We start from the raw sequence: 27123 nt of genomic DNA on the forward strand, positions 1-27123 counted from the left end.
ATAGACGTCTATTGATCATATTTTCTTTTACGCTTTTTGAGATTATGCAAGTAAGCCTTTCCGAGATTGCGTTAAATCTTCAATTCTTTGCTTTTTTTTACGCTTTTGAGAGCTGGAATCATATTTTCTAGACCGATTTGCAGAAGGCATGATTTGATCTTGAAACAATAAACGCCTAGATTAACTGATGCACACATATACAAAACATCAATCAATTATCTTGCGGTAGACTAGCAGTAAGTAGCACTGACTAACGGTTCTTGAAGTTGAGGCGATCAGCACGCAGCAGCCTGCAGGCGTGTGGACTGCGGAGTCGGCTGGTCAAGTCGTCGAGATGGTGCGCCGTCGCGGCTTCGCGCCGATGCCCTACAACCTGCACTGCGGAGACGCCTTCGGCCGGCCCTAAACGTGTGATGTGCGAGCTGCAAGAGAAGGCGAGACATCGTTGTTGCGCTGCGACCGCGGAATAGACAAATCGAGCTCCGGCAACCAGCAAATATGAGCTAATTACCTAATTCTAATAGGCCTAGGTTGTAGCATGAGAATTTGAGGCCCCCGAAACTGGGGGACCTGTTCGGTCGAACCGGTTGAACGCCCGCACAGACGGGCCTGCTGACATCGAGCCCGAACCCGCACGCAACGATAGGATCTCTACGCAACGATCACAAGATCACACATGCACAACGTTCATACCACAGAGGGAGAGCCCAGAGAGAGAGTGACATGTGGACCTGGGCCAGTGGCCGCAGGCGTGACAACATAGCTCGAAAATCACCGGGCCATCACCGAAGTGTCCCGGCAGGACAGTTGGAGCATAGGATCCTTTAATTTCTCTAAGAATAATTGAAAACAAAATAAAGAACAGTACTTTAGAAATAAAAGATATTAGAAGGTATTCAGTTGTAAGAAAATACAAAAAAGAAAAGAAATGCACAGTTGTAAAAAGGAAAAACAACCTGAAATCTACAGTTGTAAAAAAAGAAATCTACAGTTGTGAAAGTTAATGAAAACAACAACCATGTATAGTTGCATAGGGAAACAAACAAATTCAAAAAATGAAACACGTGCAATTTGAGTTTTGTGAACTGGCTCCTACCTACACTGAGTTGTCACTATCTCAATCAAATGGCGGGGGTGAGAAAGAGTATGCGTGAGCTTTCAGCCTTTCAGGCAAAACATGCGGCCAAGAATATAGTCCCGTTTAGTTCCTAAAATTTTTTCTAACAGTATCCATCACATCGAATCTTTAGACATATACATGAAGCATTAAATGCAATTGAAAAAATAACTAATTACACAGTTCAACTGTAAATGACGAGATGAATCTTTTAAACCTAATTAATCCATGATTGGACATTAATTACCAAATAACAACGAAAGTGCTACAATACCAAAATCCAAAAAATTTCACGAACTAAACACAGCCATAGTATACAATTTCTTTTTTTAATCAAGGCATACCTGTATTGATGTTAAGGAAACCGTACAAAAACGCGTACAAGTACAGGTACATCCAAAAAGAATACAGCCAGCAAGATTTTTGCAGATGGGCCCCTAGCAAACCACAAAAGTACATAGAGGACCCTATGACATTCTGCACCTCCAATCCTTCCGAACCCGCTCCCGCCGGCCGCCGCTGGATGCCACCGGAGTCGCCGATTCGCCGTCTTCCTCACTAGATCAGGGGGAGCCAAATCGCCACATGGCTTTGAAGAGTCGCAGTAGGCACTCACCCACACGGATGAGATGAAGGCATCGCCGATAGCCAATCGACCGGGACGCACCCCGAGCTCCTCCGATCATGGACCGCTACTCGCCGTCGACGACCTCCGCCGTCAAGGGAAACACGAGTATGGTCCATCCACCGACCCTCCACGAAACCCGCATCTTGCTCTACAGCCTCAAGGCAAAAGCCACGTACCTTCACCGCCCGTCGGAGACGAAGAAGTACGAAAGCCAAACTCCTATACAGGAGCTCCACGCCGGGAGCACCTCCTCCACGAGCTCGCTGACGGCACCGGAGAGAAACGCCACCAGGACGAGGACAAGCCCGAGAGGACTTATTCCACCATGGCGCCGTCGCCGCCACCGTCTCGTCACCGACGCCGAGAAACGCACCCCTAGATCTACTATGACCTACAGCTCTACACCCACCACCGACCGGCGAAAGCGCGGCGGTCCCCGCTACCTCCGCCGGCGGCGACTGCGCCACCCTTTTCCTCCTCTCTCAACGGTAGCTAGAGGAGAGGCTTCGAGAGGACGAGTTCCCCGGAGGGGAGTGCGGCATCGGGTTAACACGATTTCTAATGGCGCCGAAGTTCTTTGGATTCTGCAACTGGTCAAAGCGAACCGATATCGATAGAGATGGAGAGAGGCCCAGTGATCAGAGATGACAATTGTCAGCTAGGACTGATGGCCCTTTTATTATTCTACCACAGCACTGTCCATTGAAAATCCAGATCAATGTTTTCACCGGCCAATCAGAACCAGCTCACACATACAGTAGCTCACACACGAGGCGCTGTTTAGATCTTTACCTGTAAACCCCGTAAACAAAAAAAACATCACATCGAATATTTTTACACATATATGGAATACTAAATGAAGTCTATTTATAAAACTTTTTGCATGAATGGGCTATAAATCGCGAGACGAATCAAATAAGCCTACTTAATCCATGATTTGCAACAGCGATGCTACAGTAACTTTTGACAGACAAAATTGGCACCAACTGATCTGACCGGTCGAGGCACTGTGGCCTGTCCGGCAGGGACCGACCGGTCTGACCGGTCCAGGTAGAGTCCGAGTACAACTAGGTTTTTTTTTAAGATTTAGATCTGTAAACAGGATTTCTTGCGGGATAAGTCCACCCCACCCTATAAATATAAAGGGTCACGGCCGATTAAGAAATCCAATCGAACAAAATCAATACAAACTCAACTTTTTATCCTCTTCTCCAAACCCTAGCTTTTCTAACCCCATCTGCTGCTCTTCCTTCATCTCCGCGATGTTTGAAGGCGTTCTAGGTGGCCTGCCAATATTAGAACAACCCTACTTGCGCCTACCCTGACGGGGTCCCTCCCGGGTTCGCGTTCGTCGGCCGTCGCCGATTCTCACCGGTGACCGGTCTGACCGGTTCCTTAGACTGGTCTAACCGCTCCACGCAGCGAGAGCTGCATCGAGCTCTTTCTCGCGCCGCACGATCTAGTGTGTTCGTGTGTTGACCGAGATTTGCGTCAACATACTTTTTGGCGACTCCGCTGGGGAAGAAAGATCTTGGTTAATAAAACTGATCTAATCTACTCCAAAGAAGATGGGCTCCAACGCAGAAATCGACAAGGAGAACATCATCCCTTCGACATATGAGCATCTTCAGGAGGACGTTCGTCTGCTGCTGGAGGAGCGCAAGAAGAAGCGCGATGAAGAAGATCTACAAGCGGCGCTTGCGAGCATCAATGTCGATCGACGCGGCAAAGTCACCAAGATCAAAGAGATCGACTTCGCTTCTACCTCCTCGGATACATCTACTGAGGTAATACCTGCTGTAACTGTTCCACCTTCTGGTGTTACTATGGAGCAAATTCAGAAATTGCTAGCTGAGCGTGATGTTTATTGGGTTAATTGGCTTAGCTCTAAGGAAAGGGAATCGACTGGTAAGAAACCAGAATCAGCCAATGAACCTCCATCTGTTTCTACTTCTGAATTTTATGTTCCTCAACCATCGGCAGCATCTCCTGTGAGTCAACCTCAATATGGGATGCCGATGAATTATTTCAGTGGTCAAACTGTGACACCTACATACACTAACCCCATTATGAGTATTCCTGGTTCGGTCAACATTAGCCAAACAAACGATATTGTTCAGTACACACCACCAGAAATCTCCAGAAACTCAGTGCCACACATCGGTCTTATCTCCGACGAGATGTTCGACCGATATGTACAGCGTTGGCAAAACCGGCAGAGACCGGTCAGACCGGTTCCCCCCAACCGGTCCGATCGGTCGTACCGACCGGTCCGACCGGTCCATCCGGTCAGTTTGTTCCAAACCAGCGTGAGGTATCTACATCCACACAGCCAAATTCTTTGAGTAATTTCAATAAAATGCTTACTGATTATAAGAATGATTTGGCTAATCTGCTTAGAGAAAGTTTTGGGGTGGATGTTAGAAGTAAAACACGCACATACCAAAAGCCGTATTCTACTTCGTTTGATTCGGTTGCATACCCTGCTGGTTTTAGGTTGCCTGAGTTTGTTAAATTCAGTGGGGAAGATACTAGGAGTACTTTTGAGCATATTAGTCAGTATCTTGACCAATTAGGAGAAGCTGGTTCAATAAACGAGTTGAAAGTGTGTTTATTTTCTTTATCTCTAACTGGAACCGCTTTCTCATGGTTTTCATCTTTGGCACCTAATTCTATTGGCTCATGGGAACAATTAGAGTAGAAGTTCCATGGGCACTTTTTTGTGGGCATGAGGAGCTTAAATTGTCGCACTTGACATCAGTTAGACAATCACGTGATGAATCTGTCAATGATTATATAAGATGATTCCGCGATACAAAAAACCGATGCTTTAGTGTGAATATTGCAGAAAAAGATTTAGCTGATTTGACTTTTAATGGCTTGCGTTCTCATATTAAAAAAAGATTAGAGGGCTATGATTTCTTTACTATTACTCAGGTGCATCAAAGAGCTTTGGCTGTAGAAAGCTGAAGCAAAGAGTCTCAAGAATCTCATAGGCATCATCGTTCTAGTGTGCATGCTTTAGAATGCAATTCAAATTATTCGGACGATGAGTCTAATGATGTGTATGCTGCTGAGTTTGCTTGGCCATCTCAAGCTAAACCATTTACTTATTCTGCTCTTAAGCCGATTCACAAAAATCAGCAAGATGAAAAATTAACTTTTGATGTATCCAAGTGCGAAAGGATATTTGATGAGTTATATAGGATTGGATACGTCAAGATGTCACATAATTTACCGCCGCTTGAAGAATTGAAGCGGCGAGCATATTGCAAATTTCATAATACTTTTTCACATTCTACTAATGATTGCAATGTGTTACGTATACAAATTCAATCGGCCATTAATGAAGGACGATTGATTATTCCTAATATACAAATTGATCAGAATCATTTCCCGGTGCATATGTTGGAATTGAATAATCCCAAAGTGTTAGTTAGGCCAAGTCAAGCCGAATCGACAAAAGGGAAAAATGTAGTTATTGGTGATGAAAGACCTGAAAAGGAGCTGACATTACAGACCTCTCAAGGCGCAAAAATATTCGGTGGGCAAGACAAGAAGAAGAAGGCCGACAACAAGTCGACCGGTCTGACCGGCCATAGCGGCGGTCTGACCAGTTCGGCCGGTCTGACCGGTCATGGGACCGGTCTGACCGGTGCGCCCAGTAAATCTGGGAACTCCTCCAAAATCAAGACATGGCCGAGTTTTAAAGAACTCTTGGCCAAATATGAGAAGGAAGGGAGTGCTCAGAGACAGAAGGGGTGACCAAGCGAAGTCAAGGATACGGGATCATCGTCAGGACATCAAGAGCAATCGAGTCAAGGTAATTATACATCATCTAGTGGACCGATTGCTCCATGATATTGCTGGTATCTTTACTTTTATACACCTATGGATTATAGTAAGATGTATATGCAATCATATTATATTCAATACCCTCCTATGTATCCAAATCATGCATTACTATAAAGAACGATTGTTGCTAGCAATAATCCGGCCAAGCAAGATGTTGATTGCAGCAAAGAGAATGAGAAGAGCAAGGAGCAAGATTCAAAGTATTTACAGCCAAGGTGGGGACCCTCAGGCTTATCTCATACTCAGAAGCGAAGACTGCAACGTATGCGCAAGAAGAAGGCAATTGAACAACAAGTGGAGGCCGTGCCAAAGACGTCAGCGACAATGAAGAAGGTGTTGCGGCCAAAACAAGTTGTTTCAACATCGACTTGAGCAAAACATGGCCGATAATTGTTTATCGTCTTTAGTAAAAAAAATGGCCGATGTAGTGTTAATCATCGCCCTTAGACAATTTTGGCTCAGAAGAATGTTTTTTTGGCTAGCAAGCTTTACCAAAAAACAGGTGGGCATATGTTGACAGCCAAAATTGGCACCAACCGGTCTGACCGCGCGGTCTGACCGGTCGAGGCACTGTGGCTTGTCCGGCAGGGACCGACCGGTCTGACCGGTACAGGTAGAGTCCGAGTACAACTAGGGTTTTTTTATAGATTTAAATCTGTAAACAAGTTTTTTTGCGGGATAAGTCCACCCCACCCTATAAATATAAAGAGTCACGGCGGATTAGGAAATCCAATCGAACAAAATCAATACAAACTCTACTTTTTATCATCTTCTCCAAACCCTAGCTTTTCGAACCACATCTGCTGTTCTTCCTTCGTCTCCGCGACGTTTGAAGGCGTTCTAGGTGGCCTGCCGATCCTAGAACAACCCTACGTGCGCCTACCCTGATGGGGTCCCTCCCGGGTTCGCGTTCGTTGGCCGTCGCCAATTCTCACTGGCGACCGGTCTGACCGGTTCCTTAGACCGGTCTGACCGCTCCACGCAGGGAGAGCTGCATCGAGCTCTTTCTCACGCCGCACGATCTAGTGTGTTCGTGTGTTAACCGAGATTTGCGTCAACAGTAACTATTTGCTAATTATGAATTAATCATAGATTAATTAGCATCATTAGATTCGTCTCGCGATTTACAACCCATCTACGCAAAAAAATTTATAAATAGACTTCATTTAGTATTTCAAATTAACAAGATTCCTTTGCAAAATTTTTACATGTAAACAACTAAACAAGCCCTCAGCCGTGTTGGTTGGGCACAGTTCACCTGAGTCCACAATCGATCGGGTCCAAAAAAAAAGATGGAAAATGAAACCGCACCCAACATCCTCTGTTCTGAAGCCATGGAGATGCAGAGGTGTGAGAAACACTGAAAAAGATCCTTCAGAGAGAAAGCACCGAAGAAAAGCGCATTTTCCATCATAGTACTGAGCAAGTGCGTTTCGTTTTGACCGCCTTAAACTTCTGCCCTCCACTGTAGGCAAACACGATCACTCGATCAGCGATCCAATCATGAGACCGATGCTCGTTTAAGGAAAGAAAGAAGACGGATGAACAACCATTCGATGTGCCGGTTTTGGTTTAACAGAGACGCTGATGATAAACAAAGCCAGTGATGAACCTTGCAAGCTTTCTTCTTTTTTTTTCTAGGGAAAACTTGCATGCTTTCTAGAAACGCAGGAATTTTCGTCCCTGCACTAAGCTGCTTGGATAGGATTGCGATGGGTGCGTGGTAGTTGATGACATTGTGACAGCGAGATGTATTAGGAAGAAGAGGACGATCCAAGTTGAAGAAAAAGAAAAGATGGGGCAATTTCACAGTGCTGGGCAATCGTTAGCCACATCCACGGGCTCCGTGGATGTGACCAAGTAAAGCTGTTGATCGCGAAAGCATTACGGACGGGTTGCACGATATTTTGGTTTCCTTTATAAGAGTTTATTTATACCATTTCTTACTTTTCTATGGAACGGCTAACCTTAATTAAGATCAAGATTGGTGCTTTAAAAAAGAGCCTAAGATATGAGGCAGATCCATGTTTAGGATGGTTGGCGCCAGTCCCGTTTGGTTTTCATTCTAGGAGTTTAGAATGCGTCTTCTAGACTCTCCATATAGTATTAAACTAGGCGTATAGCCCGCGCATTTGCGCGGCTAGTATTGAAGATTCAAAGAATTGTATATCGTTGTATCCTTAAAAATTATATTATTTTTTTTACCATATATCACCTTGTTCATTATCGTAAATTACGTCTTATTGTTGGTTAAAAAATTCAAATACGATCTACCTAAATTAACAATTTGATTTATCGAGCTTTAATAATATTATGCATATAATTATTCTTATTTTTGTTTTATTTTAATTAATTATTGTTAGCTTTATTTTTATTAATAGTATATGTTTGTAACTGATACATAGCTAAATGGTATTTTATATTTATTTTTTCATAATGACATTGGTGGGTGATTTTTAATTAGGCATAGGGGTATTTTAGGCTAATTTTTATTATAATGGCATTGGTGGGTAATTTTTATTTTTTTATTTTTCTCCGATTAACATGGGAACTTTTAGGCTTTGAGAGCGAACGTGGAGGCTCCGTTTGTTGGCCAAATAATAAGATAATAGTTTTTATTTTTCTCTGATTAACGTGTGAATTTCTAGACTTTTAGAGTGAACGTGAGGCTCCATTTGTTGGTCAAATAATATTGTTAGTTTTAGTTTTTATTAATAGTATATGTTTGTAACTGATACATAGCTAAATGATATTTTATATTTAGTTTTTCATAATGACATTGATGGGTGATTTTTAATTAGGCATAGGGGTATTTTAGGCTAATTTTTATTATAATGGCATTAGTGGGTATTTTTTATTTTTCTATTTTTTCCGACTAACGAGGGAATTTCTAGACTTTTAGAGTGAATATGGAGGCTCTGTTTATTGGCTAAATAATATTGTTAGCTTTAGTTTTTATTAATAGTATATGTTTATAACTGATACATAGCTAAATGATATTTTATATTTAATTTTTCATAATGACATTGATGGGTGATTTTTTAATTAGGCATAGGGGTATTTTAGGCTAATTTTTATTATAATGACATTGGTGGGTAATTTCTATTTTTCTATTTTTCTTCGATTAACGTGGGAATTTTTAGGTTTTGAGAGCGAACGTGGAGGCTCCGTTTGTTGGCCAAATAATAAGATAATAGTTTTTATATTTCTCTGATTAACGTGTGAATTTTAGACTTTTAAAGTGAACGTGAGGCTCCATTTGTTGGTCAAATAATATTGTTAGTTTTAGTTTTTATTAATAGTATATGTTTGTAACTGATACATAGCTAAATGATATTTTATATTTAGTTTTTCATAATGACATTGATGGGTGATTTTTAATTAGGCATAGGGGTATTTTAGGCTAATTTTTATTATAATGGCATTGGTGGGTAATTTTTATTTTTCTATTTTTCTTCGATTAATGTGGGAATTTCTAAGCCTTGAGAGTGAACGTGGAGGTTCTGTTTGTTGGCCAAATAATAAGATAATAGATGGAGACTATTTTTAAAATCTCTTCAGGGATGATAATTAATTAATGATTGGCTACAGTGATGCTATAGTAACCATCATCTAATTACGCGGTCAAAAATCTAATGCTTGAAGATTCGTAGCGCAGGGATTTTGTAGTTGATTTTGTAAGCTGTCCATTTAATACTCCTAATTAGAGCTGGAGTATTAACTTATTGAAGAAATGGGAGCGAGCGACTGTAGTAGCGTCATGCTAATCCTTGCACGTGGTGGGCCCCGGCCTCGGTCACACTAGGCGCCTCGTGCTCCCTTGCTTGGCTCGCGCTTCAGCAAACATAACAGCAAGCAAGGCAAGCTGTTCTCCTCGTCTGCCCACCTGAGAGGCTGAGACAGCTTGCTCTGCCTCCGCCTGGCTGCTTCGCCACCTCCCTCGTCCCTCCCCGGCTCCCCCTCTCTCTACAAATCTCTCCCTCCACACCTCTCTCTCCATCCGAATTTCCCCGAACTCCGCCCCGCGCCTTTGTCACCTTTCCTCACGCGCCGTCCGATTTGATCGCTTTGATCGACCAGGCATGGCCGACGAGACGAAGCAAGAAGCCGCGCCCGCCGCGGCGGCGGCGGCCGAGGTGGCCGTGACGGAGGCCGAGGAGAAGCCCGCGCCGGCGGCCGAGGAGACGGCCGTGGCGGCGGTCGAGGAGAAGGCCGTGGAGGCGGAGGAGAAGGCCGCGGAGGCGGACTCCGAGGAGGAGAAGAAGGCGGAGGAGGCCCTGGAGGCGGCCGCGGGCGACGAGGCGGCGGTGATCGACGGCGCCGGGTCGTTCAAGGAGGAGAGCAACCTCGTGTCCGACCTCCCCGACCCGGAGCGCACCGCGCTTGCGCAGCTCAAGGAGCTCGTGGCCGCCGCGCTCGCCAACGGGGAGTTCGACCTGCCCCCGCCGCCGCCGCCGGCGGCGGCCAAGGAGGAGCCCAAGAAGGAGGAGCCGGCCAAGGAGGAGGCGAAGGAAGAGGCGGCGCCGGCCAAGGGCGAGGAGCCCAAGGCTGAGACGGCGGCCGCCGAAGAGCCCGCCAAGGAGGAGGCCAAGCCTGCGGCCGAGGAGCCCAAGGCGGAAGCTGCGGCCGAGGAGGTCAAGGCTGAGGCTCCCGCGCCAGAGGAGCCCAAGGCTGAGGCTGCCCCAGCGGAGGAGCCCAAGGCCGAGGAGCCTGCCAAGGAGGAACCCAAGGCCGAGGCGGCGTCCGAGGAGGCCAAGCCATCCGAGCCGGAGGAGAAGACCGTCGTGGTGGCCGAGGAGGAAGGCACCAAGACGGTGGAAGCCATCGAGGAGACCGTCGTCCCCGCCGCGCCCGAGCCAGCCGCTGAGGCGGAGGCGGCGCCGGCACCGGCGGCCGAGCCGAAGGAGGAGCTCATCTGGGGCGTGCCCCTGGACGGCGACGACGAGCGCACGGACACGGTGCTGCTCAAGGTCCTCCGCGCGCGCGAGTTTAAGGTGAAGGAGGCCATGGCCATGCTCAAGTCGGCGGTGCTGTGGCGCAAGCGCTTCGGCATCGACGAGCTCCTGGGCGCCGACCTCGGCCTGCCGGAGCTGGAGAACGTGGTGTTCTACCGCGGCGCCGACCGCGAGGGCCACCCCGTCTGCTACAACGTCTACGGCGAGTTCCAGGACAAGGAGCTCTACGAGAAGGCCTTCGGTGACGAGGAGAAGCGGGAGCGCTTCCTCAAGTGGCGCATCCAGCTCCTCGAGCGCGGCATCCGGGAGCAGCTCGACTTCTCGCCCAGCGGCATCTGCTCTATGGTGCAGGTCACCGACCTCAAGAACTCGCCGCCCATGCTCGGCAAGCACCGCGCCGTCACACGCCAGGCCCTCGCCCTGCTCCAGGACAACTACCCCGAGTTCGTCGCCAAGAAGGTACAGTATAACCTCTCTTCTTTTGCATCGATCGAATCTAGAATCCTAGTCTAAAATTCGGGATTATCTCCTAGAATCCTAGTCCAAAATCAGCGAAGAATTTCAAATCTTCTGCATTTACGGTTCTTATGCTTGGTTAAAAATAGGATATTCAATTCTTCATGCTGTCATGCTTCTTTCTGTCCAGTAAAGTTCAGAAATCTAGTAATATAACCCCATATGGCGGTGCAAGCAAAGCTGGGGTCATTTTCGCCCACCCTATTTCCCTCTTTTACACACTGCTGCTGCTTGCCAGCCATGTGTAACTGATACACATGCTTCGTTCTTGCCTTGCCGTAAAATGGCATTCAGATACTTCTGTCGTGAGACTACTGTGATTTCAGCTATGTCAGGTGGTGAATGGTTTTCTGAATCGGGAAATTGATTTGGTCGGATCATGGATCAATTGCAGGTGTTCATCAATGTGCCGTGGTGGTACCTTGCAGCTAACAAAGTGATGAGCCCATTCCTGACTCAGCGCACCAAGAGCAAGATCGTCTTCTGCAGCCCTGGCAAGTCGGCGGAGACGCTCTTCAGGTTTGAAATCTTGCATTGCACACAAGGATTCATATCAATCGATGTTTGTTGAGCTAAACCATTCAGAATGCGCATCCTTACATATCGCTCGCCGCATCTATTCTGATACAGATACATTGCTCCGGAGCAAGTGCCTGTCCAATTCGGTGGCCTCTACAAAGAGGATGACACCGAGTTCTCCACCTCTGATGCTGTCACCGAGCTCACCATCAAGCCATCATCAAAAGAAACCATCGAGATCCCAGCCACCGAGGTTTGATCGCCTCGCCTCCCTGTTTCTGAATCCTGAATTTCCTGCAGATCACACAATGCGATGATAAAACTAAATGCTATCGCGCACTGTCTCTGTAGAACTCCACGGTCGTGTGGGAACTCCGCGTGCTGGGATGGGAGGTGAGCTACGGCGCCGAGTTCACCCCAGACGCCGAGGGTGGCTACACCGTGATCGTGCAGAAGACGAGGAAGGTGCCCGCCCACGAGGAGCCGATCATGAAGGGGAGCTTCAAGGTGAACGAGCCCGGCAAGGTGTTGCTGACCGTGAACAACCCGGCGTCGAAGAAGAAGAAGCTGCTGTACCGGTTCAAGGTGAAGAGCACCGCCAAATCCGCCTGAATGGTGACCCTACTACACATAATTTGATCGCCAGCCCAGGTCCACAGGTCCATACCGCCACCATTTGAACATGTTGCATGATAGTAGGAGGGGAGGGCAATAAGAGTTTCTACATTCTAGGCCCCGTTTTGTGTCCCGGTTCTTTGATTATTTGTTGGCTTGCTGTTCTTTTTCGTTTTGGGGTTCGCATTTGTATGTGTTTTTACTTGAAAAAACCAAAGTGAGCTTTGTTCTTGAGGTCAGGAGAGAAGTGAGAGGGGGTCGCTGTGGGGAGGATGTTGAGGGCTGAAGAACAGTTGCTGCTCTGTACATCTCTCACTGCTTGTACATTTTTTAATCTCTCTTCCATCAACATGTTGATTTTAGACAGCACGCCTGATTGTCCTCTCTGCCGTTGCCGGCGCCATGTTACTCGCCCCCATGTTCTCCCGCTGATTCCATTTTTTGTCGCTGCCCTTGGTGCTTCGCATTTGGCCACCGGTGGTGACGAGCCGTCTCAGACAAAGCGACATGGACGTCAGGGCCTCATCCCTTCCGGCCTTCCCTGGTTGAAAACGCCATCTCTTTGCAATCAGCTGCAAAGGCTGTTTAGCGCTCCTAATCAGGCCAAGGAACACATTCTCTGCTATATCATTAGCAAGGTTGGCTGTGTATGCCTCGTCATAGAGGCCGGATTGGTAATCCTTTTTGTAAAAAAAAAAAAATCGTCAGCAAGGCGAAAGGCAGCAGGGCATCTTCCCGTCTTCCAGAGTGATGTGTGTTATGCGGCTAATGATGGGCGCAGAGCCATGCTTAGGTGGTGGGACATGATGCTAGCTCACTAGCTGCTAGGCTGTGATTCCAATCACTCAACTAAAAGCAAAGGAACCACAGACCAAACAAAACTACAAAAGCACAGCACAGCAAAGCAAAGCAAGTAAGCTGTAGATAGACAGATGGATCATGGATGGATGAAGTTGCAACGATCACTAGACAGGCTGCCCGCGCGAGGGAGGGAGATCCCCGTTTGACCACGCCGGGCGGCCCGGGCCATGAAACCCAAAAGGGGGCGCCGCGCTCATGATCGCTCGCGTGTCCAGCGCGGCCACGACGCCCATGATCGATCCTCCCCCGTACCTGCACCGCACGAATAATGGAGGGGAGGCTGGCGATGCGAATGCGCTGACAGGGGACTGGAGGGTCCGGGCGCGGCCGGGGGGACGACAACCTGTGCGAGCGTTGCTCCCTCTGTCTTTATCCCAAGCCTGCGTACCTTCCTCGGGTTTTTCCATCAGAGATCACACGGGGCGAGCAGCACCCCAGGAGGCCATGATTGGTGCCAGTTGACGACGTGCTCGACGCGATTCCATCACGGCGATCGCGCGTCAGGATGCTTCGTGGCGCGCGACGAGCTGTCCGCGCTCTCCGCAGTCCGGTCTCTACGTGACGTGAGACTCCACGCACCCACGTGAGTCGTGATTTTTTTCACCCACCGCCATATGATTGACATTACAGGTATTTATTTTTTTCTTTTCATTTTTTTGTTTTTCCTTTTACGTTCCATAAGTGTTGTTATTTTTTTTCTTTTCCAGTTTTTCCTTTTACCTTTATATGCCTGAAGTTTTCTTGACAACTTTTATATGAAAATCGTACTAAAAAATTATACCAAGACTTGTGCTTAGAAGTTGCATGATAAATTTATGCGTAGAAAAGTTGTGTGAGAAATCTTCTAGATAACATCTTCGTACAATTTGTGCTGAAAAGTTATCCTCTATAAGTTATTTTAGAAAACTACACATTAAATTTTGTATGCACTGTCAAAGCTGTGTTAAAAAATATTAATTTCAAATTGTTAAGAAAAAATTATATGTAAAAGTTATGTACAGCATAAAAAGTTATAATACGAATCTGGCTTCAGTGAAGATGTGCAAAAAATTATACTTGCAAATTATATATATAGGTTATAATGTTCCAAAATTGGAAAGTTGTGCGGAATAATTTGTTTCCTAAAAAGGAAAGCGATCCCTGTCCGTATAAAATCAATTAGTTTTTTCTTTGAAAAGTTATAATTTGTAAATATAATTTTGTGTATAACTTATAACACACATGTTCTGAGACATAAAATCTCATCATAACTTTTACAGTACACATAACTTTTAAGTATAATTCTTTCTTAAACTTCTCAAAAAATAACTTTTTAGCACAACTTTTACTATACATAAAATTTTGGTACATAGTTTTTTCAAATAACTTGTGGAGGAAAATTTTTTTGCACAACTTCTATGGTGTTAACTTTATCAGAAAGATTTATTGCACAAATCTTTTAACGCACAAGTTCATCATATAACTTTTGAGTACAATTCTCGATATACTTTTTTTCTACAACTTCTATAAGAATTTATCAAGAGAACTTAGACACATGATAGAAAAAGGTAAAAAAAGAAAGAATATGAAAAAAAGATCTCTGTAATATAAATCTGTTTTATAATTTATGTATGTACAATAATATATAGCAGTGGGTTTAAAGAAAATTCCGAAGGGGGAATGGGGAGGCGGGGGGCCTACCGCTTGGGGCCTGGGCTTCTGTGAACTCCCGCCGGGGGTGGGGGAGGCGTCCACGAGACCACGACCCGTCAAAGGAAAGGAAATATCTGCGCGAATCCGCTGTTTCCAGAAAAGGAAAAAAATAGGATGTCGGAGATCGTTTGCTGGAATCTATCCTAGCGCACGCGCGTATTAGCCAGCCCCGGCTGGCTCCGCGCATACGCCGTGGTCGGGAGCGTGAGCGTTGTCACCACTCACCAGGATCGCGGGAACTGCCAGCCTCGTGCGAGGTTCAGAAGTCTAAGCTGAACGCGGACAAGGTTCGGAAGCCTGTACTGGAGTAGTACGTGAAAGATGGATCTATTTATGCCCCGGAAATAATCCGGAAATGGGTTCGTGCAGGCAGAAGCCGGTGTCGGATGCGGACCCTCTGCAGTACTTCTCGCTATAGCTGGGTCACTAACGTGTTGACCTGACCCCACACGTCAGTGATGGACGACTATTTGCAGAAGAATCCCGTCCGGCGGTGTCATGCTCTACCAAATCCTGTTCCGGGGCCCACCGTAATCCTCCTCTTCCTACTTCTTCTTCTTCCATTTAAAGGCGCTGAGATGAATGCGCAAACATCGTGCATGGATGGTCCAGCCGGTCCAGACGCCCCAGAACTTTGCAAAGCTGTAGGTGCACCGGCGTCGTTCCGATCCCTGGACAAGCGTGACATCTTCTTCAGTTCCGGATCGGGACCATTGGAAAGTTAATGAAACGCACAACACACCGTTCGCGTTATACAATTTGCTGCTGCACCGTGTTGGTCGTGTCCGCCGCCGGGGCTCGGGAATGATGGCGTGTCCGGCCGCGCCTCGCGGTGTTTCCTCCGTGATCCCGCCAGGGGGCAATCGGCACGTTCTCCGTGGTCCCTTGGATCCTCCCTCACGGCGACCCCGGTAGCATCTGCGTGCACTACAGCCGATCTGCATGCACGCCCAAAACTCTGCTGGATTCTTCCTGAAACTCAAACTATGTACACACGCCATGCGTAATGCGTTTGTTTCGTTTGGTGTGTCCCCAAGGGCCAAGTCCCCACGGTACACTCCGCTGCAGATGGATGAAGCCGGCTGCAGGAACGTTTTTTATCTCAGGGTGTTTAGGGTCGTGTTTGGTTAGATTTCATGGAATTTTTTTTCATCTTTGACTACTAATTTGGAGTATTAAATGAAGTCTAATTACAAAACCAGCTCCACAACCCCCGCATAAATCGCGAGATGAATCTAATGAGGCATTTGACAGCGCGATCAGAGAACGGTTACTGTAGCATCACTGTAGCAAATCATCAATTAATTACCGCCATTAGATTCGTCTCGAAAAGTTACACCCATCCTTGAAAAGGTTTTGCAAATAGACTTCATTTAGTACTTCATGCATACGAGATCACTTTGCATTTTGCATTTTTGTGTTTTAGAGAATCTTCAATATTTGAAATATTAAATGTAGAGTAATCACAAAACTAATTACATATCTCGTCTGTAAACTACAAGACGAATCTAACGAGCCTAACTAATCCATCATTAAAACATATTTACTGTAACATTAATGTATCAATTTAATATCTAATCACGTCATAATTAGGCTCATTAGATTCGTCTCGCGATTTACAATCTATTTGTACAATGCGATTTATTTTTAACTATATTCAGTATAGTATATAAGTGATTTAAAAAAAATTGCATTTTGCGTTTTGGATCTGCAGAGCTGCAGGCAACTTTGACCCATCGAAAACGGAGAAAGGAGGACGAAAAAGGCTGCACAGTTGAGAGGATGCGACCTCTAATAAGTCCCCCAGTCAGAGCCGCGATGGATGGAAAGAAATGCTGTGTTCACTTTTAAAATTTCTCAATCCAAATTTTCTTCACCTATCACATCAAATTTTTTACTTTATACATGAAGTATTAAATGTAGATAAATAAAAAACTAATTGCATAGTTTTGATGTACACGACGAGACGAATTTTTTGAGCCTAGTTAAGTTATGGTAGAACAATAATTATCAAAAAAACGAATTAGTTACGTGCTTTTGAATGTGTACGTAGGCACACCAAGGACAGGGCACCGTTGCAGAGAAAGCTCGCGTTCGGTCTGATGGCTTCGCTCGCAGAGCACGCGGGAGAGCACGTTGGACCCGTTTGGAAATTGGAACGCTGAGACCACCCTTCAAAACTGTTACGAAGAAATTGTAATTAAATAATTAGTTAGATTAATGACATTATTATGATATCACTAGTAAGTTACTATTCATGCATGAAGAGGTCATCCCAAAAGAACATATCACTTGGACTCTTGTCTCTTGGTCTTATATATAAACATAATCAATCAATAGAGACAACAAACAACCTTTCACATTCATTCATTACACGTTATCACGCACTCGACTCACTGCTGAGCGCAGAAAGGGCACACAGACCAGAGGGCCTCACCCTCCCTGGAACTCGCCGACGTTGGCCTCCATGGAACTTGACGAGAACAGGAGACACGCCGAGAAGAACAAGGCAACGAGGCCTAAAAACTACAACGAGTAAGATGGATTAATCACACCTTCGATTTCTTGAACTGGAGGACGGTTTCCTCGTTCTTCCACTCGCCGTTTGTCGCCATCTCTACTTCGAGCGCAAAGAATGCCACTTCTGTGGTGGTCGTCGTCGCCGACGACTCGCAGGACGCCATGGCCGAAGTGGTCGTCGTGGCCGCCGCTTCTGCGATGGCCACGGATGGTGCTTGCCACGGCGTCCTCCACCGGCGGCGCTAGCGGCGCACGCTGCCGGCAGCATCCGCCGAGGCACGTGGAGCCCCGCGGCGTTGGGGCTCTCCTCAGGCCACTAAAGGCCGGTGGTGGCCGGCGGCCGACCTTGGCCGGCGCACGCGGGCCGGATCGAGGTAGAAGAGGAAGATATGGGCGGCGCGCCGCTCGACTCCGGCGACGGCGGCGCCAGCGGCGCTCGGCACCGGTGTGGACGGCGCATGGGGCGGCGCCCCCTGGAGCCAAACGTCGGCGGCGGCGCTCCACCAAGGAGCAGGCGGCGGCGGTTACAGGGAAGCGTCGCTTGGACTAATCCCTAAGCACCTGCCCCTTTGCCTCTTTACGGGCCCATGTTGGGCTGGATGGCCTTTTTTTTTTTGAGGTAGGGCTGGATGGCCTTTTGCAGGCCGAACTGCACACAGGCAGGCCACTCGAGCAACCTGCAGGCGAGCCGCAAGCCAAGCCAAACAAGAGACCAGCCGAGTCCTTCTCTCCATTGCAATCTTGCAATAAAACCCCCCAATTTTAATATATTTATATGCTTTAGTTTATTCAATTCTGCATATTTATATTAGAGGCCCTAGATTACTCTGTTTAGCCTCTAAGACTAGATACAACACTGCAATATATTGCATTTATAATTGATGATGTAAATGCTTGCTTTAGACCTTGTGTTTAAATGCCTTATGATGATGCATATTATTTACCTAGAGTAAATAGATAGTTTTTAAGATCAACGAGTCTTTATAAATTGCATCATAATATAATATATTGTAGTTGTTTTCCTATGTTAATATTTAGATATATTTTTTGTGTCTATAATTTTCTGTTTTTAGTCACTCTAACAGTATTTGTATGATAGAGTTTACTGCTCTATATTGTTTTTGCTCTAAAGACCAGAAAATTATTTGTCTAAATATACATAATTTGTCGATTTTTCGTTGACAAATATTTTTAGTTGCAACAAAATGGAAGCCTCTTAATTAATTGATAATTAATTAAGGTTGGATAAATTTAGGCTCATGTGAGCCTAATTCAAAAAAAAAACAAAATGGCAATCGAACTATTTTTTGCTAGAAGGGCTAACACAGGAAATAGTTTTTGCTTTGATCCTAAGTGATTTTGCATAAATTATGCCACTACCCAAGTATAGCACTTTGTGCTTTGTTGCTATTTGGATATTGTCATTGTAATATATTTTATGGTTTGATTATATTATATTACAATGTCATCTTGATTCTATTATATTTTTGGAATATGTGGTGCACCCAAATCCCCTATTTTGCACCAACATATAAGTTAAATCTGTAATTTTATAATAGAATCGTGGTATGTTGGTGCACCCAAACCACACTTTTGCACCACATATAAGTTAAATTTGCTAGAGACTTAGTTGCAATTTAACTAAAATATGAATATCATTAAAATTCGCAATATTCGTATCTTGATTATTTTGAATAATTAACACAAGGTAATGGAGACTATGGCATTGGCTGCGTTTAATTTCTTATGAATTATCCTGCCTTGAGACCGTGCCATAGCAGTGATCTAATCACCTGTTACTGAGAGGTCTACATCTTATTTCTCTGAAACTTGATGATTACCTACGATGTGTTTTTAATTAAAATAAAGGTTTTGGATTGCTCTTTATCATCATATTGTTTTATTATTACACGAGGTAGTAGAGTCCTAAGCAAAGGCTGCGTTTAATTCCTTGTGAATTATTCTGCCTAGAGACTTTACTTAGGCAGCAATTTACATTGCCTACTATAAAGATCTACTCTATGTTTCTGACATAGAGATTATTTGTCTTGTGTATTAACAAAATTTATGATGATTCGTTGTATGGTCTACACATTTAAATGGTTACCTACTGTCGGTACCCCAGGACTGGGGTACCCCCTCTTGCTGTGTCTAGGCAAGGGTCTCGTAGTTATCCTTAGCTACGCCTTGACGGCCGAGCAGCCGGACCCCTGTGGTCCGGAGCCCTACTCTCCCGGCAAATGGCCCCAGACCGCTCCCCGCTCGAGGAGGGTCTGGTAACGCCACGTGTCCAGAAAGGAGGTAGCCCTCCACCGAAACCGCTTGGGGACCCGAACCCCCGCCGGGTCTCGGACCCCCATATACTATCCGGACACCTCAGCGGGTGGAACCGACACCCCGTCTGGGTCCGGAGCCGCCACGTGTCCACATGTGTGGGCACGCGCGCGGTACCGTTTGGCTTCCACTGGAAGACTCGCCTACCTACCGCATTCAATGCGGTAGACGGAAGTGCGCCCTGCCACAGCAGAGCCCGAGGCGGCTTTTGCCAGGTTGCACTGTTGGTCGCGTGTTACCAAGGCGCATAGTATAGTCGCTGGCACCGTCCACAGTCTACTATGCCAGTTGGACACGATGGCTCGGCTTCGCCCGTTATGACGCCTACACGGTAGACCCAGCAGTCTACGCCGCAAACTACATTGCCCCAACGGGCGCCTCGCCGATGGGACAAATAAGGACTCCCCTCGGTCAGAGAGTCGACAGGGCGATGAAGCATATCCGAGAAGAGATCCTCACCCACTGAAGCTCCATTGAAGCTTCCTGTGCAGTATACTATACATCCACGTTAGACCCACCTGTCGGGGTCTAACGACTGTGTACGCGTCCCCTTGCTCTATAAAAGGGAGACGCCCGTTAGAAAAGAACTCAAGTCCGGTGGGGCAGAGGATATACTCATTCATACAAGTGCAATACACCACGCAGTGGATGTAGGGTATTACGCTCCGGCGGCCCGAACCACTCTAAATGACATGTGTTCTTGCGTTCTTGCCCCCGAGCTAGATCGGCCTAATAGCTTGGCACTTCCCCCGAGTACTCCCCCTCAGGGAATAGGCGGGTGCGTTCCGCCACCTGGCTGTGGGTACCCCCAAAAGCCCACGACATTTGGCGCCGTCCGTGGGGAAGTGCAAGCCTTGGCTAGATCTCCAGGCTTCTGAGGCTGAGTTCATCCTCTGCAACGGCGACGAGAAGATGAAGAGCGGCATGGCAGCACCTACGCCGCATGCCACAGCGCCGAGGCAGTGGTGCCCTCGGTGCGGCGGCGCACGACAGCGGCGCCTGCTGTGCGTCGCCACTGCGACATCTCAGAGCCGACGCGGTGGCGTGCCGCGGAGACGCCCGCTGTACGTCACCCTACAACACCTCTGCGTCGGCTCAAGATTTTCTCTCAAGCAACCACCAGGACTCCCCTGCGGCGGCATGGCGTCGGCTCAAGGCTCTCTCTCAATGTGAAGCCTGGAGCCGACCGCTGTGGCCCGGGGAAAGTCTACCGCCGTCTCCTCCCTCGCCAGGACCGAGTCTCTCTCGGTGCTGCTGCAGACATGATCCCGCCACCAGGCGCGGGGGCCTAATGCCAGCACCAAGGTCGACCCGGCAAACGACCGCCCTTCTCCACGCTCCGTACTCATCCAAATGAGCACCCAGCTCGAGATGAGTGATCAACGGGCTGGCGGTAGACGGCGGCGGCTGGGCCACTCCCATTCAAAGCCAAAGAATTTGTCTCTATGTTACCTAGGCATATGACAGTTCTTAGACAGGGAAGGGCCCCCTGAGCTCCCGAGGTGATGCTGGATGATGCTGTACAAGCACGTCCAGGACGCCTTCGCCTCCGACGATCATGAAGAACCTTCAAGGTGCCAGCTCCACTACGGCCAACAACGTGTACGCCTTACAGGGCAATGGCTGTAGGTTATCACTAGATAGGATTGAGTGTGTTTCTCCTTTGTAATGATTTGGTGCCTACGTGTGGTCCAGAGCGGTAAAGGTCCGCCCTTGTAAACCCGATCTCTGGCTTCATCGCACAAACAGGCGACACCAGCAAGTGGTCCAGAGCGGTAGAGGTCCGCCCTCGTAATCCCGACCTCTGATGTACACCACGAGTCAAGCGATAAATGAGATGTGCTTGCTCAGTCCTATCTTTACATTTACCTTGATTACACCTATCCGTTTTGGTTTAACTGTGTCTTACTCCCAAATGGAGTCTTTTCTTTAGTTACTAACGATCCAAGTTGAGCTGTTGGCTTATGGTCAGGTGAGGACACCCCTTCTAGCTGGAAGGCAGTTCGGACCCCTAGGGACCTGCTCAGGAGAAGTGGTGCATGTATCCTGGGGTAGAGAAGCTCCGCGTAGCTTAGCCTGGTAATGTACCCTAAGCCTACGTACTTCGCTGCCCTGTTACGAGTCCCCTAGTATCCGAGGCTGCTGTCCCTAGAGGTCCCGGGCTCCTTTCTAGTATAAGGTCTGGTTTCCTACACATTGCTGCAAGGTCCGGTGGCGTAATTCGTGGGATCGTCAGCAACGACCCAAGTCCACTCCGGTGGCCCGCTTCGGCGGAGACCGCTCGCCACGGTCGCTCCAAGTCCACTCCGGTGGCCTGCTTCGGCGGAGACCGCTCGTCACGGTCGCTCCAAGTCCACTCCGGTGGCCCGCTTCGGCGGAGACCTCTCGCCACGGTCGACTCAAGTCCACTCCGGTGGCCCGCTCCGGCGGAGACCGCTCGCCACGGTCGACTCAAGTCCACTCCGGTGGCCCGCTCTGGCGGAGACCGCTCGCCACAGTCGACTCAAGTCCACTCCGGAGGCCCGCTCCGGCGGAGACCGCTCGCCACGGTCGACTCAAAGTCCACTCCGGTGGTCCGCTCCGGCGGAGACCGCTCGCCACGGTCGACTCAAGTCCACTCCGGTGGCCCGCTCCGGCGGAGACCGCTCGCCACGGTCAACTCAAAGTCCACTCCGGTGGCCCGCTCCGGCGGAGACCGCTCGCCACGGTCGCCAGAAGCCAGGTCCGGGGAAGTGATTCTCGCTCCCTGAGCGGTCCGAGGTCCGTGTAGCCGCTTGGCTTGGTTCCGTACCCCAAGCCTACACCTTCGCCGCCCTACGGAGAGCACTCTAGTACCTGAACCTGGCAACAGGTGATCCGGCCTCCAAGGGGTCCGGAGCACCCGCTCTCGACAAGAGCACGCCGACACAGCCAAGCTGCGTGGAAACACATCATAATGGTGGCCCCACCTGCGGGTTCGTACCTCTCCCGAGGTGGGCCCGGGGGCCACTGTCGGTACCCCAGGACTGGGGTACCCCCTCTTGCTGTGTCTAGGCAAGGGTCTCGTAGTTATCCTTAGCTACGCCCTGACGGCCGAGTAGCCGGACCCCTGTGGTCCGGAGCCCTACTCTCCCGGCAAATGGCCCCGGACCGCTCCCCGCTCGGGGAGGGTCTGGTGACGCCACGTGTCCAGAAAGGAGGTAGCAATCCGCCGAAACCGCTGGGGGCCCCGGACCCCCGCCGGGTCTCGGACCCCCATATACTATCCGGACCCCTCAGCGGGTGGAACCGACACCCCGTCTGGGTTCGGAGCCGCCACGTGTCCACAGGTGCGGGCAAGCGCACGGTACCGCTTGGCTTCCACTGGAAGACTCGCCTACCTACCGCATTCAATGTGGTAGACGGAGGTGCGCCCTGCCACAGCCGAGCCCGAGGCGGCTTTTGCCAGGTTGCACTGTTGGTCGCGTGTTACCAAGGCGCATAGTACAGTCGCTGGCACCGTCCACAGTCTACTATGCCAGTTGGACACGACGGTTCGGCTTCCCTCTTTTATGACGCCTACACGGTAGACCCAGCAGTCTACGCCGCAAACTACATTGCCCCAACGGGCGCCTCGCCGATGGGACAAATAAGGACTCCCCTCGGTCAGAGAGTCGACATGGCGATGAAGCATATCCGAGAAGAGATCCTCACCCGCTGAAGCTCCATTGAAGCTTCCTGTGCAGTATACTATACATCTACGTTAGACCCACCTGTCGGGGTCTAACGACTGTGTACGCGTCCCCTTGCTCTATAAAAGGGAGACGCCCGTTAGGAAAGAACTCAAGCCCGGCGGGGCAGAGGATAGACTCATTCATACAAGTGCAATACACCACACAGTGGATGTAGGGTATTACGCTCCGGCGGCCCGAACCACTCTAAATGACGTGTGTTCTTGCGTTCTTGCCCCCGAGCTAGATCGGCCTAATAGCTTGGCACTTCCCCGAGTACTCCCCCTCAGGGAATAGGCGGGTGCGTTTCGCTACCCGGCTGTGGGTACCCCCAAAAGCCCACGACACCTACAATGATCCAAAATTATGATAAGATATACAATTATAAAATATTGCATTTGATTTTACAACATCACCATAGTGATTTGAGTTTACCTCAGATGTAAATTAATTAAATCAATGGTTTGTCACATGTTTTGGATATTGACTTCACAGGAGTCTATTGAACTCGCTGTTGATGGCATCAATATCCCACATGGACAATTGACATTAATATTGGTTTTATCCCATATACTCATAAAAGAGTTTAATTACCCTTGATTGGGGTTGTTTATTATAGATCAAAGAAAATTGTGCTTACTATTGTTAAGAAACAATATCCATAAAGATTATCAATAAATATATCTTATGGAAGAAAAAATTGATGTGTATTAAACATCAATAAGGGATAAAACAGGAGCTAGGACATATGATTTGAAGGTTTTCAATTTTAAATTTTAAGCTCTCTTGGAAATTGATTGTTTTTGCCAGATCTTCTAAGATCGCATAACAAAGTTTCCCATTTCTATCATAAGAGAACCTAAATTCAAGGACAACAAGCTAATCAAATATAATTCGAATGACTTGCTTCGAGATTTGGAATAATCCCATGGTCCATTGATATTATTTAATATTGTCCATCGAAATATGTAATAACACTTGTTGTCAATGCGTAACTATTGTGAGTGTCATATTGATGGATTAGATACTCGACAATATTTATGGTTTTCTATATATTTGATAGAATTTTATTAATTTCTTGTCATATATAGGTAGTACGGGAATCATTTCAATGTGAATGATATATGCCTAGTGGACATTTGTACCACAAACTCTATAATAACAGAAACAAAATATTCCTGGTTCTTATGATAAGAAGAGGGAATAATTTTGTTCATTGCTGATGCGATGCATTGATAGTTTGGTCAATTCTGCCACTATCATTCTTCCTATGGATATTGAATTAACATTTGAGGATATTTAATTATATCTTAATTAAACTCGTATCTAAACAAGTCATAGATATATATATCCAAATGTGTTTTCATATGGAAACACAAGAAGACAACATTGGATATTGCATATAAGAAATGAGATAGGACTCATCTTTATTGTATTATGCATACAACCATACCGTACAACATGTTGCGTATACAAATTTTTCACATTACTGATTCATTCAAGATCTGGAATGATCAACTTGCCCATTCAAAGGGATGTGTGAAAAATTAATAGCAATTCTATTGGCCATGATTTTCCCACAGTATGGATACGATAAGTACCATAGGTGTAAGGATCACCGGGGTGTCCGACCCTAGAGGGGGAGGGGGTGAATAGGGTCGCTAATTCGCTTTCTAACCTAGGGCTCAAACTACTTGCATAAGATAAACCTAACACATCCTACACATGCTAGTTATGACTAAGGTTTATCTATGCTACTCTCTACTTACCCCAAAAGACTTGCAACCTATAGCCAATACTAATCAAACTAACTAGGAAAGTAAAGGCACGCAAGATAGAGTAAGTACGGAAACGTAATGCGGTAAGTAAAGAGGTAAGTGCAAGAGGGATGCAAACTCCCGAGTAGACACGGTCATGTAACTTGGTTCGGCTCAAACGCCTACGTCCACAGGACATCGAGGCTCTTCCGATCACTGTCTTGCACTAGGCCACCAAGGCGCACCGGCAAGCAAAGGCAAGTGCACACAAGATACCGAGTCTCGTGCACCGCCACCGTCTCTCTCAGTCACCCGGCCGAAATCCGCTACGGAGCTTCTCCACCAAGGAGGGGGTCTCCACTTCCCCCGTACAAAGTGTCGGCACCGCTCCACACCAAGTCGGAGGGTCGTCGACGGGAATGCTTTGCTTGCCTCGGCAAGACTTCTCTTAAGCTAGCTCTCTCAAGAACTAAGCCTATATAAGTGCACAAGGCACTCTCTCAAAGCTTCTCACAAGCTAGATATGACACTAAGCATTTCTAGGATGGTTGGTGATGGATCTTTGCTTGGGCGGCACTTCTCTCAAATTGCAAGATATGCTATGAAAGACATATGCCATGTGAGAGAATCAATTAAGCTCATGTAGGTTACAACATGATATAAATAAGGCATGGATAACCTACCATGTGAAATTTCTAGGAAGGCATATCAAATGAAAGATACCAATAGTAAAGATAAGATCATGCAATCCTAGAGAGGCATTGAGCTATAATGATGCATGAAGGATATCAAATGAATTGAGATCATCCTTTTACCTTGCTCATTACCTCATATGTAGGGGAGGGGAATTTGGGTCACTAATCTTTAATCCACAACTTGGCTTTAATTCAACTTTGCATGATGCATCCCTACTCATGCATCCCAAACCTTGCCAAGCCTCCAAATTCCCCGTAGTGCTTGTTTGGCGCCTAAGTTTTTGGGATCCAAACCTTTTGAGAGCCATCCATGGTATGAATAATATCCTTGGGCACCCAAATAGGCCGGTTCCATCCATATGTTCTCCACCCCATGACATGAGCTACCACCTTGCCATTCTTCTTCTTTTCAAGTATGTAGTGGTTGCTCTTTTGCTTGTTCTTGTGTGTGGGCTTGGTGTACATGTATGACGCCTTCAAGTTTGGAGATGTGTTTTTCTTGATCTCCTTAGCCTTCTTATGTCCCTTCTTGCTCTTGTTCAAGTTCTTGGGCTTGCCGTTGTCTTTGCCCTTTGCTTTGCTCTCTTTCTCCTTGCATTGGTAGGACTTGTGGCCTTCTTTGCAACATTTGAAGCAAGTCACGGTTTCTCCCTTCTCAAGCTTCTTCACGCCCGCGGAGGTGTTATTTTGAGAAGGTTGGACTTGCTCTTGAGTGTACTTTCCTTTGAGCCGCCTCAAGTCCGCCATTAGCCTTCTACCTCTTGTTTGAGCTCATCATTTTCCTTAGCAATGAGATCATCACATGTTTCTACGATCACATCCTCATTGCAAGGGGTTAGATCACAAGAGGTAGACGCATCTACCTTGATGATAGGTATTGAACAAGGAATATTGCAAGGAAATGATTTATCCGATGATGATTCACTTTTAGATTCAAGACTCTTATATTTCATTTTAAGCTCTTCATGCTCATTGTCTAACAAATTGTATTTGTTTACCAAGTTCTCATATCTTGAGACAAATGAGGCATGAAGTTTTTCTTTAGCCTTGAGAGCTTTGATTTCTTTATTTTGTTTAGTGAGATGTTCTTGTTGATTATGGAGAAGTGTCATCATCTCACTAATTTCATCAGTTTCAACATCGGATTCATCATTGGAGGAGGAGTCATCACTTACATCATTATTACCTTGTGCCATGAGACACATGGGAGGTGGTGATGATCTCCGAGGGCGATGGGTGGTGGAGCTCTTGGAATTTTTCTTGTGACTTGAGCTTTCACCACTTTTCTTGGGCTTGTAGATGGCGGAGAGAGCTTGAGATCTTGATTTGTTCTTTTTCTTCGTCATCTTCTCCATCCCAACCGCACTCCC

At 47.0% G+C, this 27123-nt stretch overlaps 1 protein-coding gene across 1 annotated transcript; it reads left to right on the forward strand.

The window, feature by feature from the left end:
• Positions 1-9461: 9461 nt before the first annotated feature.
• On the forward strand, positions 9462-12574 carry LOC120665388 (patellin-3-like). The gene is made up of 4 exons (XM_039944949.1): positions 9462-11014; positions 11466-11590; positions 11702-11843; positions 11942-12574. The coding sequence occupies exons 1-4, from the start codon at positions 9683-9685 to the stop codon at positions 12200-12202; spliced, it is 1860 nt and encodes a 619-aa protein (XP_039800883.1). The 5' UTR covers positions 9462-9682; the 3' UTR covers positions 12203-12574.
• The last annotated feature ends 14549 nt before the right edge of the window (positions 12575-27123 follow it).

Source organism: Panicum virgatum, chromosome 3N (assembly GCF_016808335.1).
Source record: "Panicum virgatum strain AP13 chromosome 3N, P.virgatum_v5, whole genome shotgun sequence".
Taxonomy (NCBI): domain Eukaryota; kingdom Viridiplantae; phylum Streptophyta; class Magnoliopsida; order Poales; family Poaceae; genus Panicum; species Panicum virgatum.

Excerpts from the sequence above, each read along its gene's own strand:
- LOC120665388 (XM_039944949.1), top strand. The coding sequence starts at position 9,683 with ATGGCCGACGAGACGAAGCAAGAAGCCGCGCCCGCCGCGGCGGCGGCG. Across the intron at positions 11,591-11,701 it reads TCGGCGGAGACGCTCTTCAG|ATACATTGCTCCGGAGCAAG; the intron begins GTTTGAAATCTT and ends ATTCTGATACAG. Across the intron at positions 11,844-11,941 it reads TCGAGATCCCAGCCACCGAG|AACTCCACGGTCGTGTGGGA; the intron begins GTTTGATCGCCT and ends CTGTCTCTGTAG.